The sequence below is a fragment of the Rhinolophus sinicus genome, chromosome 17 (assembly GCF_057876585.1).
Source record: "Rhinolophus sinicus isolate RSI-liver-muscle chromosome 17, RSI-T2T, whole genome shotgun sequence".
Taxonomy (NCBI): domain Eukaryota; kingdom Metazoa; phylum Chordata; class Mammalia; order Chiroptera; family Rhinolophidae; genus Rhinolophus; species Rhinolophus sinicus.
In genome coordinates, this window is record NC_142517.1 from 121,354,129 (window position 1) to 121,366,648 (window position 12,520).

The 12,520-nt window shown below is 55.4% G+C and overlaps 1 protein-coding gene across 4 annotated transcripts in view; it reads right to left on the minus strand.

The window, feature by feature from the left end:
* Positions 1-12,520, minus strand: part of GLI2 (GLI family zinc finger 2) — a 245,532-nt gene that overhangs the window by 24,158 nt on the left and 208,854 nt on the right. For all 4 annotated transcript variants that reach the window (XM_088794612.1, XM_088794610.1, XM_088794613.1 and 1 more), the window contains one exon: positions 9,566-9,751. In XM_088794612.1, coding sequence (XP_088650738.1) covers positions 9,566-9,751 — 186 coding nt within the window. The remainder of the gene's footprint in view (positions 1-9,565; positions 9,752-12,520) is intronic.

A 12,520-nucleotide genomic window follows, 5' to 3' on the forward strand; every position in this document is an offset into this window, starting at 1 on the left:
GTGAGGATGGTCTAATGGGAACCACAGCTCTGCCATTGTTCATTTCTGGGCTCTTGGGCAAGGGGCGTAGCCTTTCTCAGCCTCAGTTTGCTCATCTATAAAATGGGGCAGATCTACACAGGTATGGTGAGGGTTTGAGAAGCACAGGTCAGGTGCTTGAGAGAGTGACTATGAGCACTGAACATATGTTAGCGCCTTTCCTGTCCGGTATGCAGAGACCAGGGCTGGATCCAGCCATGCTGAAGGCATGACAACAAAGTGCACAAACCATAAGTGAACCCACCCAGGAAGCCAGCAGCAGGTCAAGAAACAGGGCATGATCAGTGCCCAGAAGCCTCCTCGGCCCTTCCAGACCCACCGTAAGGGGAGCCACTACCCTAACTTCTAACACAACGCTTAGTCTTCCTATTTTTGAATATTTGCCTATTCTGTAAATGGAATTATAAATACTTTCTTATTTGGCTTCTTCATCCAACACTATAGTTGGTGAGATTTCTCCATGCTGCTCTGTGTGGCAGTAATGGGCTCTTCATAATTCCAGAGAATTCTACTGGATGACTCTGCAGTCTCCCTGCAGGAGGGGGCCTATGTATGGGGTCTGAGCAGGTCTGAGCAGGCAGAAGGGAGGCAGGAGGGCATTTTGAGCCCAGGAACAGCTGAGCACTGGCACGGAGGTAGGCTGGGACAGGCTGCGAGTAGCAGAGGGTGTGTTCAAGCAGCCCCTAGAGTTGTTTACAGGTAACCCAGCCTGAAGGGAACCTGGAGGGAGGGCAGTGGGCAGGGGCCTGGGGGGCACAGGAAGAGGCTGTTCCATGCAGGTATTCGAAATGCAGGCCACGGCCTATGGAGCATTTACCTGCCCCTGCTGTGTGTGTGCCAGGTGCTTCTCACACATCCCCGCATTTCCTCCTCAACACAGCCCCGGAGGTGGGCACTGATAGGCCCCGTTACAAAGAGGAAACAGGTCAGGGAGGGTCTGGACAGGGCAGAAACCTTGGTGGATGGATGGAGAGTGGTCCAGCGAAGTTGTCAGACCCATTTCTAGGCCACTGTTTTGTCCAGAGGAGAGACCCAGAGACCCGACTGGGGTGGGGGCTGTAGAAGGAGCAGTCTAGAACCACTGCTGGTGGTTCTAGAGCCCTCCGGGGCTGGCGCAGGCCCTCCTCCCTTCCTGCAGTTATTTATAGACAGTAGTCTCCCCTTACTCTCGGGAGATACATTCCAAGACCTCCCAGTGGACGCCTGACCCCGCCGATGGTACCAAACCCTATATATATACACACATATATACTGCATTTTCCCCATACATATATACCTTTTTATGTCAGTTTTCACTGAATGCCTTGCAGGTGCTAGGTACTAGTCTAAGCACATTAAAGTATTAAGCAGTTTAATCTTCACAACTGCCCTATAAGGAAGGGACGGTGATTATCCTCATTTCACACATGACAGAACAAGTAGCTTGTCCAAGGCTACACAGCCTTGGTGGAGAAATGGATCAGAAGGCAGGCAGATATGGCCACCAAAACCACCCACCTTATTGTTTCTGCTCAGGGTCGGGGAGGAGAGGCATCTCAGGGAAGGCTCTCCTGGGAGGGAAGGAGGTACACACACACACACCCCATGTGGGGGCACAAAGCCTGCGCCAGCCACACAGACCTGATGTTTAGTGGCTACCTTGGAGCACATGTCTTAGCCTCCCTGAGCCTCTCTTTGCCCATCTGTACAATTAGGGCAGCGTGGCTTTGCTTGCAGGGTTTGTGAGGACACACAGAGGACACCTAGGACGGTGCCGAAAAGGTGGTGCCTAAAACCCAGCAGAGCTTCCACGATGAAACTGTAAATTGATACAGTTTCTTTAGGGGCTGGGAGGACGGATGGGCGGGGTGAGCCTAGAGTTGATATCGGAGTAAAGGACAAGAAGTCTAGAAAAGATGATTGGGCCACACCGCAGAACACCTGCCACTCAACACTCACTCATCTGTCATTTGCACATCCTCTAAGCTTCTCAGTTCTTATGTACTGAGCTTATGCCTTGTCAATCCTCACATTAAAGGGAACTCAAAGTGAGATGCAAAAATAACTCTCCCAGAAGACTCCTGTTACTGACGAACTGCAAGGCAAGTGGGAGATACGCGGGGCAGGGGGAGAGATGTAACGTCACAGAGTCTGTAATACACACACCTTTCCGACCCAATTTCACAAAAGATTTTGCTGCTGATCTTTGGGTTCCCACCCTCTCTTGCACCCCTAACAAGAGGAAACAGGCCAAATCTGACAGTGATATTCATCTCTGTTATCCCCACCCCTCAAGGGAAATATGTTTATTAATGCACCTCCTCCACTGATAAATTACTAAATAGAAAGAAAAGCCTGGCACTCATTTCCCGTGGCTTCTCCCATGATTTATGGCCAGGATTGGTGGAGCCGTCACATCCATCCATCTGAGGACGCACCTGTTCTGATACCCGCCAGCCGCTGGGTGCCCAGCCCCTGGCCTGCCCTCACCTGGGCAGGTGCTCAACACTATCCGTTCCTGCTGCCACTTGCATCTGGACCCTGTTTCATCCTCTAGTTCTTTCTTTTGCTCATCATGTGTTTGTTCATTCATCCGTCAGACCCATGTGCAGTGCTGACAGTATGCCTGGCACTGGGATGGATACCATGGGGATGTCAAGCAGGGAGGTCCCTCTGCCTCGCCCTCCTGGAGCTCACCGTCCAGATGAGACATGAAAATGGTGGCTGTTGCACCAGCAGGATTTGCCAGGTGCTGCCTATGCTGGGTTACCCTAGGTAACCCCAGAGCGCTCAAGGGCGTGGTTGCTTTCCCTGGGGTAGATGTGAGAACAGGTCCTCAACCCAGCTCTGAACGGGGTGGCTTTGGGCAAGTCGCTGACCCTCTCTGAGCTGGTTCCTCACCTGGAAGATGGGCCAACAGCATCCACCTCCGGGTGCCTATGGGTTACAGACCAGCATATCATCCCCAGCTCTGGATGGACCTCCTGGGGACCCAGGAATCTGGGTTGAGGGTAGCCCATGGATACAGGGAGCCTGGCTCCACAGAACCTGGGCAGGGCAGGCACTGGCACTGGCAGCCGAGGGAGATACTTCCTGGCATGACATCCCAGGAGATTTTTTGTGTCAGATGCTGTTGTCCTCAGCACAGGGCTGGGACACACCCTCCCCTGGGACATCACGACACAGCCTTATGACAGGGCTCAGTGGGTAGGGAGGATTCCTGCATGGCCCAACCCCTCATCCAGATATTTTCTCACTGAGGAGATGCTGTAAGGAATCCAGCCTGGGGACCTTAACCTGCCCCACGCTTATTAACAGCTGTCCACAGCCCCCTCACCCCCTCTTATGGGGGAGTAGAGCGCGCCTAGGCTCTGCAGCCCAGAGGCTTGGGGTTGAGGCTGCCCAGCGCCATTTCCTACTTCTGTGATAAAGATAAGGAAACAGCGCTCTGGCCTCAGCTGCCCCACCTGTAAAGTGGCTTCATGACGCTGTCTCATGGGACTGCGTGCGGGTTTGCCAGGTGACCCGTATGCACCTCAGCCTGCCCGTCCAGGGCCTGTGGCCAGGTCTCCTCTGCTTCAGGCTTGCCTCCTGTCTGCAGCTGGGCACAGACGCCCTGCTCGACCGGCTGCCCCTCTATCAGCGCCTGCCTCTCTGTGGTGTGATCAATGTAATTGGTTTCTGAAAACCCCTCTGGACCCACCGGCAGCATAAAGAACTGGGCGTCAGAACGGAGGTGACATCCGAGTCAAATTAGTGTCAATATGACAATAAAATATACAGCTCGCAGGAAATATGGGCTGTAAACAGACAACATTTCAATCGGAAACATTTCAATCTTCTCAATGTGGTAGGAGTGGGAGGGGGTGCGGCTACGGCTGCTGCCGCTCTGCTGTTAAATCACCAATATTCAACAGCGTAACACAAGAAAATTCCATTTTAGGGCTCCGGTGACAACCAGTGAATTCCCCGCTCTCCAGAGAACCACTAGGCAGAATGATAACCTTGGGTTCCCTGACTGGTTATCTATTACCTTCCAAAGCAGCATCACTCCTCACTCTTCCTGCTATAAATCAGCCTCCTTTAGAACAAGAGGCAGTGGGCCTTCATCGACCACCAGTAGGCCAGGAAGCTCCCGGCAGAGGGAGGGCGGGCTTTCACGGGAAGTACCCTTTGTCCTGCCCACAGCCTGGCCTCCTGTCTTGGGAGGACTGCAGGATTTGGTTTTTCAGTTAAACACGAGCCCCGTCAAAGGCCTCTCTGCCTTCTAGCCTTTCCTCCACCCCTGTGGTGTTTTCCCTGATGTAGGATGTATACACGGCCCAAATGAGATTATTTTAGGCTTGATGGAGACAGAGGCAGGGGCCTCTTCCTCAGATATTATCAGGTTTCCCATTTCAGAAAAAATACAAAGTTCCATTTTAAGGTGCATTTATTTAACCCCCCAAAGTGAGTCTATTAAAAATATAATATTAAATGAAGAATCGTGTAGATGGCACTTGGCTAAGGTAAAAATTGGGCTAGTGGTTTGCCAGTGAGTGGATTGGGGACACTGGTCTTCTGGCTGTGGACCTTGGTGGCCTTCCTACTCGCCCTCTCCCCTCAGCCTGGCAGACCTGGTCTCTACGCCCCGGCTTGACATTGAATGCCTCTGGAAGGTTCTCTCTGCCCCACAGTTCTGCCTCCATTTGGAAAGTGAAGGGAAGGTGCTGAGAAAGGAGGCCAGGGCAGGTGGGGTGGCCTCAGGATGGTATGCCTTGTCCTGCCAAGGAGCTATATAGAGTAGCCCCACTGAAGCGTAAGTACCATGAGGGCAGGACTTGGCGGGCCGTGCATTGCTGTGTCCCTAGCACCCAGAATCATCATGCCTGGCACATAGTAGATGCACAATAAATACGCTCAGAATGAATGAGAGAGAGAGAGAGAGAGAGAGAGAGAGAGAGAGAGAGAGAAGGCCAGGTCTCCCTGACTTTCCACAAGCTCTCGAGGCCCCCTGTACCTACACAGAGCTTACATGCCATGTCATGTTTATGGGCGGCTCCTCACATGAACATACATGTCCTCAGAGAGTCTCAGGCCCTGCCACAGGCAGTCTCCTGAGCAGTACTGCCTGGCCCCAGGCCTGCACAGTTTTCTCTGTGAGAGTCTGAGCAAAAAGAAACTTGATGGGAAGACCCACTCACACCTTCAGTGGGTGGACCGAAGCTTCCTGGGAGACCTCAGGAAGACTGTGCAGCTGGGACCAGGGGAGGACACCCGAGTGGGAGGGCTTTCCCGGGCTCCCTTGGATCAGGGGGGGGCAGGGCCGGGGACACCCCAGAAGCAGGGCTGGATAAGCTGGGCACAGGCCTGGGCTAGGAGCACAGAGGGTCTCAGGGCTGTGTGTGAGCAGCTCATCCACGTTGGAGACAAACAGAAATGCTTGAATCATTTTAAAAAGCAGAAACAAAGGTTCTGGGTCTCATTTCAACCAGATTGAAGAAAACTGTACTAAGTAATGACAAATACAGGAGATCATGCTGGACCACTCCGATTTCCATGGGTCATAACTGATGGGGGACAAAGGAAAAGAAATCATTGTAACTGAAATCCATCAGGGCTCAGGAAAACCTCCCACTAACACCACCGCCCCGTGCCTCAGCCCGAGACGCTGCTATGCCTGCTCAGGCCAGAGCTGGACACAGCGACGTCTCCCTCTGCACCCTGAAGCCGAGGGCACCCCCGAGAGAGGTGCAGAAAGGATCGGGGGTGTGATGGGGTAACTGGCAGCCGCTGACGTGAGCTGGGCACTCTCACTCCCACTGGTGGGCTCTCCTCCTCACTGCCCCCAGCTCCCAGTTCTCAGGTGCTCAGCCCCAGACGCAGCCAAGGCTGAGGGCCCAGAGCACAGCGCTGCCTATTCCCAGCCCCCTTTCAGGCTCCCTGCAAGCCCACAGCTGCTCACCCCAGCAGTTCTTCCCTAATGAGTTTGCATCTTTCTATCCCAGATTCTTTTGTGACTGCCACTCACTCACATACTCACCCTACAAACACAGAGGAGTGATGCTTGGTAGCCATGCACCCACACCTAGAATAGAGATATCTAGATATAGAAGTGCCAGCCAGTGACAGTTTGAGTGCCTTAGGTCCCACAGGTGGGCGCTGAGGGAGATGCGGGAGCCCCAGGGGAGCTGAGCAGCTGGGATGGGGCAGGATTGGGGGACGGTCTCGGGACACGTGCCGACCGACCTGAGTCCGAGGACACACACAGGATGGAGCCAGGCCAGCCTGCAGGGAAGGGCACTGCAGGCAGGAGCACGGCGAGTTGTCCGGGAGCCTGCAGATGCAGAGGGGTGGCGGGAGTGCCCTGGGGGAGTGGGGGAGACGCAGCTGAACGGGAAAGCCACTTGAGCCATGCTATAGTTTGAATTTCATCCTGAGGGTGATGGGAGCCCCAGGGGCTGACTGCAGAATGGCTGAGGGGATAAGCAATCACTGAAAGGCAGACAGTGAGCCTGAGCTGAGAGGCAGTGCTGGGAGGGTGACAAGTAACTGCGTGGTGGGGAGGGCTAACAAGGCAGGCTCGGCCGCTCGGAGGGATGGGATGGATGGTGTAGATGGGGCGGTGTGAGGAAAAGGTGTCCAGAAGGACGGGGGCACTGGGCAGAAACACGGGGTCCACAGCGGTGCCAACAATCAAGAGACAAAATCCTGCAGGAGGTGGTAGATTTGAAAGAAGGAAAAGGATACTAGAGGAAAGAGATCGGAACCAGCATGAACTGAGCAGCCACCACACGCCAGGCACTGAGCCAAGTTCACACATGCGATGTTACTAAATGTGTTTAGTTCCCAAGCAGCACGCAGGCCTGGGTACCACCCGCCGTCCAGACCCTGTCCAGTCCCACCAGCACCTCTGGCCCAGCGTTCACAGCAAGGACACGCCACAGGCAGGCACTGGCCTAGATCTGCCCTCAGCTCCCTGCCACCCCTACAAGCACCCCAGCTCCGGCCCAGCTGCTCTGGGCTGTGCTGGAACAAGTCTGGCCCAGTGGGTCCTCCCGGAGGCCACGGCCCATGGGCTGGTTAGATGTGCTGCGCTACCTGGAGGCCGTGTGTCCAGGAAAGAGCTGATGATGCTGGTGATGAACAGAGTGGGGCTTGGAACCCCGACCAGAATGCTGGGCCGGCCACTCGATGCTGGGAACCCCAGTGTGCTCAGCTTAAAGCGGGCATAGTAATTCTCGCCTTAGAATGTGGCTGGGGGGCCATGCGGGAGAAGGTACATTTGGCACAGAACAGAGGCAGTTCTTATTCTCACGCAGCAGGTGTGCATGTTGGCTGATTCGGGGACACCTCTCCTGCCTTCTGGGGACACCTGCCTGACGAGACCCCTCAGCCATGGTTTCTATGTATCTGTTCACTGTCCAGCTGGCCTGGGGCCACCCACCCTGAGGCCCTGGAAGGTGGGACCCGTTTGGGGGCATCTCACATTCGGATGCGACTATTGGAACACAACGTTGGGGGCCCTTATGCACCGTGGTGTGCCAGTTGTCTGGTTTCCAACTGTGACAACTGTGTACATGACCTCACCTGAGCCCTACCTTCACCACCTGTGGACACCCCTCCCATGCCCTATGGGAGCACCGATGGGTCTGTCAGGATGAGAGGGGGGAGAACATGGGTGTGTGTGTGCTCAGGGGCCAACAGGCCTAATTCACACCCTACAATGTGTGCCTACGCTGCACTAAACACCGTCCTGGGGAAGGGCGTTGGGGGAGGGGGAGAGAGGAAGACCCACAGAGCAAATGCCGTGTTCTGGGATCCCCTCAGGCATCTCAAGAGTGACATGGGACAATACCCAGGAGAACAGCGTTGGGGGGACTGCAGTGCTCCCTCTCAGGAAATCTCGTGGGGGAACAGCAACGCTCAGAGCACTCAGGAACCAGACGAGGTGGCTCCTGTAAGCGTGCACTGAATAGGACAGAGAGAGAGAGCAGCAGGAACCAGAGGGGGGCATCTGGGGAGACTTCCTGGAGGAGGCAAGATCTCAGCCAGGGCTTTGTAACTGAGGGGCTCGGCTTTGCTCCAGTCAATCAGATGGAGTTGCAGTGGCCAGTGTGGCCAGAAAGCACAGGACAGAGTAGTGGGGGGACAGGAGGGGGCTGCAGGGTGCAGGGGCCCACCGTGAGCTCTGCCTGGCCCCACAGGACCGCCCGCAGCACAGCAGGTACCGAGACTTCTCTGTGGGGCTGGTCTCCCTGCAGGCCTCTGTTCCCTGCCATCAGGGAGTGAAGAAGCTATCCCAGGCAGGGCTTGAGGAGAACAAATCTGCAGGAGCTGCCTACCTGCCCCTTGCTGTGGTTTCTAGCTCCACAGCTTGGATCTGGGGTATCTCTGGGCTGGGCTCCAGGGCCAGCAGGTGGAGTGGCACTGACTGGGGGAGGAGCACTTAGCCCCCCTGCCTCCCCAACAGGGGCTCCATGTTGACCCCAAGGGCTCATGGTTAGGGGGCTTCAGGCGCCCCTGTGAAAGCATCGTGAGGATGGCATTTGGTGGGAGGGGAGGACTTGGTATCTGATGGGCACCAAGAACTTCAGCCACCCGGAACACCCGCTCTCCCACTTAAGTGCCCTGCCCGCAGCCCCCGCGCAGTTACTGACACCCCCGTCCTCCAGTGGCTCAGGCCCAAGACCCTGGGGTTGTCCTTCATGCCTTTCTTCCTCCCTCAATCCATATCCGATTCGGCAACAAGTCTTGTGGCTCTACCTGCTGAATTGATCTGAAACACGATCACGTCTCCCACCTTTACCAACCGGGACGACTGCTTCCACCTTGCTACTAAATCTATTCTCGGATCAGTAGCCAGAGCGGGACTCCTCCAAACAAGAAGTCAGATCTTGTTTCTCCTCTGCCCAACCCCCTCCAAGGGCCCATTCTCACTCCCCATGAAAGCCAAAGTCTTACCAAGCCCTGACTGGCCTGTGGGACCAGCCCTGGAACTCTGGGCCCCACTCCTGCCCTGACTCAATGGGTTCCAGGCCAACTGGCCTTCTGTATGCTTCCTGAGCTCAGCAGACACATGGAAACCTCAGGTCCTTTGCACTTGCTATTGCCCCTGCCTGGATAACTCCTTCCAAATATTTCTGAACAGCTCGGCTCTTTCAGTGCTTTGTCAGAATACCATCTTCCCTGTGTGGGTTTCTCCACTTCCTCATTTAAGATTGCACCCCAGTCCACCCTGCGGCTCCCCATCCACCTCCCAGCTTCGTTTGTCTCTCCTCACTGTGCTATACGTTCCGTGAAGGCAGAGGCGACTGTTCTTTGCTCCCTGGAGTGTCTGCAATTCTTAAAACACTTCCTGGCCTGGGGCTCACCAAGTGTTTGTGTGTGTGGTTCAGACTTGGCCCTCTGTGGAGTGCAGTCGTGGCAGGGACTAAGGTAAATCCCAGACCCCTCCTCAGGGGTCCTCACCCCCAAAGGAGCATCAGACACCCTCCTCAGCCCTGGGGAGGTACCCTCAGCCCCACCCCCTGTCCAGCTCCCTGCTCCCACTCGGCCCAGCACTCACCGTCCACTGGATTGAGGTAGTCATGGAGGTGGGGTGCGCCAGTGGCACCCCCAGTCTGCATCAGCAGGTCCCCGTATGGCGTGGGGTGGCCCGCCATGAGGGTCATCTGGTGGTAATAGTCTGAGGGGTTGGTGCCTGCAGGGGGGAGGCCAAACAGTCCCCTCTCCTTAAGGTGCTCATGGGCCACTGTGAGCAGGAGGGAGGGAGAAAGAAAAAAAGCCATCAGAATCTGGCAAAAAAGAAGAGAAACAGCCTGAGTCCCCCTCAGTTCCCTCTATACCCCGTCCTCTACCCCCTGGGCCCTCGTGTCCCTTTCCCCTCGCTCCAAGTCCTCACTGAGCAGACTGAGTGAGGGGCATGGGGTGGGGACTCTGGCCTCCCCACTACATTCCTCCAACTCGTCAAAGCTGTAATCACCACTCTCTCCTTTCTCTGCAGGCCCCACAGAAGCCCACAGCTCCAGGCAGACAGGGCCCAGGGTCCAACAAAGGCTTCAAAGGAAAAAGAAGATGCAAACAGAGGTTCCATGGTGGCCAGAGTGTTGGGTCCTGTCAGTTTCACCCAAACCTTCAAGGCGAGGTCACAGCCGGGAGCTCGCCAAGCGTGGCCAGATAAAGCCGCTCGCCTGCCACAGCCCACCCACTGCCCGTCCCGCAGCTGCAGAACCCAGGCTGTCTGCCTCTAATCCTCACTCAGCCCTGCCTGGGCCTTAGCAGAGGCAGGGAGGACGAGCTTCAGCTCTCAAGGGGCCTAGCCCTCAGGGGGGTGGTGTCAGGGAAAGGAAAGAGCTTGGAAACCACACATACCCACCATGAGTCCTGGCTTTTACCAAGCGTGCAAAATAGGGAAGGTGCCACCTCTCTGAGCTGGCTCAGTCTTCCTGTCTGTAAAATACAGTACTAATACCCACCACTCAAATTACTATTAAAAATAACAGTATAATAGAAGCCGCCATTGTGGGGACGCTTGCTGGGTCTGTGCAGGCACCGCGCTGAGGGAATCACAGTCATTCTCTAATTTCACTACCAGTGTCCTGCCAGCTGACGGGCACCATTTCCCTTCCCTTAGCAGAGGAGGACTCTGCACTTAGAGAGCTTGTCCGAGGTCACACAGCAGGTAGCTTGAATCGAGAGCTCAAGTTGCTAATCACTGTGCCCCCCGCCTCTCTGCTACTAGCCCGGCAAATACCAAAAGAGATGGCATGTGTGCTGGGCAGAGAGCAGAAGCCAGTCAATGGAAGAGGCTGTCCTCTTCTTCCTCCTTCTCCTTCTCTCTGTCTCAGCTGTGTCCTCTAGAGAGAGCCCTGGCCTCCAGCCAGGCTGACACCTACAGCCAATGCCTGCCCTGTGCACACCTGAGATGCCCTCTCTCCCTTCCTTGCCTGATGCCTCCTCCCTGAAGCCTTCCCTGGAGGGCCCATTTGTCCTCAGCGTACACACACAGCCACCTCGGATCACTGATGACCTTTCCAGGCTTTATGCGGGCAAGCACTGCGGCAGGCACAGCTGACAGATGCTGCTGTATGCGCCGCACACACTATGTCGTCATTTGGGAACTTGAGCCAGGGCCAGCCAGGCCTCAGGGTATCTGGTCTACCCCTTGCTGGGAGGGGTCAGGGGCATGCAAATCAGGCAAGTCCTCTCTGGTGCTGAACCCATGCCTATTGTCTCACGGAGTTTGTGTGTAGGAACGACATGGATATTTACATCAAAATCAGACATAAAATCAGTGTTCTGTCAACGGAAAGTCTCTCTCTGAAGGGCAGCGCTGCCTTGCCACTTAGATCTCCACGGGCTACACCACTGTCAGCCGAGACTAGTGTCGTTGATTCGTAAGGTCTCCAGGAGAGCGCTCTGTTCCTTACCTCTCCTATAGACACCTCGCAGGGCCCACTCTGGCCCAGGCCCAGGGAGCTGCTGGGTTCTGCCTCCTCCCTAGTAACCCTGCCACCATGTTTCCCAGGGCTGCTGTAACAAGTTAGCACAGCCTTAGTGCTCACTGCTGTTCATACAACGGATTTTATTTCCTCACAGTTCTGGAGGCCAGACGTCCAAAATCAAGGTGTCAGCAGGGCCACATGCCCTCCAGAGGCTTTAGGGGAAAATCTGTTCCTTGCTGTTTCCACTTTCTGGGGGTTGCCAGCTTCCTTGGCTTGTGGCCACATCACTCCCATCTTTGTGTTTTCTTCTCATCTGTGTGTCTTATAAGGACACTTGTCATTGGATTTAAGGCCTGAGATCCAGGATGATCTCATCTCAAAATTCTGAACATGATCACATCTACAAAGGCCCTTTTTCCAAAAGAGGCAACACTCTCAGATTTGGGGACTTATCTTCTTGGGGCACCATTCAGCCGCCTATACACGTATGAACTCCAGGCCGGGGCAGCATTTGGAACCCGGCCTGCATCCTCACGCTCTAGACCAGCCGCTGCAGGCTGGGTCGTCAGGAGAGGTGTGGAGAGGCCTGGGCCCACTGTGCAGAAGACAGTGGCTCGATGTGGAGGCAGCACCACCCTTCAGGGCACCGCAGCTCCGTCAAAGCCACTCAGGGCACCCACGCAGAGTTCAGGGCTGGCCAGGTTCCATCCCCGAGGGGCCATTTCAGAATGGTGCCACATTCTTGCAGGCCGTTTTCAGAGCTCCTGGTTGCAACCGTTTGCCTTGTCTGGCTTCTCTTTGGTGACGACCAGGCAAAGTGCAAACCTCATGGTCAGGGAGATGAACCCGGTGCTTCAGGGAGCCTTTCTGAATATTTGGGGGCCGGATTCCCTTTCATTAGGAAACTCCAGCCTAAGCCTCTTCAGATCCAGACCTTGGCTTCAGCTCTTGGTCACATCCATGAGCTGGGAGAGGACAGTCCTTTTGGTGAAAATGCAGGTGGCGCCGGGGGCTCCATGGGGCCATGTTTCCGGGAGCCTTTATCCACTCAGGAATGCACCCTGCAAACGTCCTCC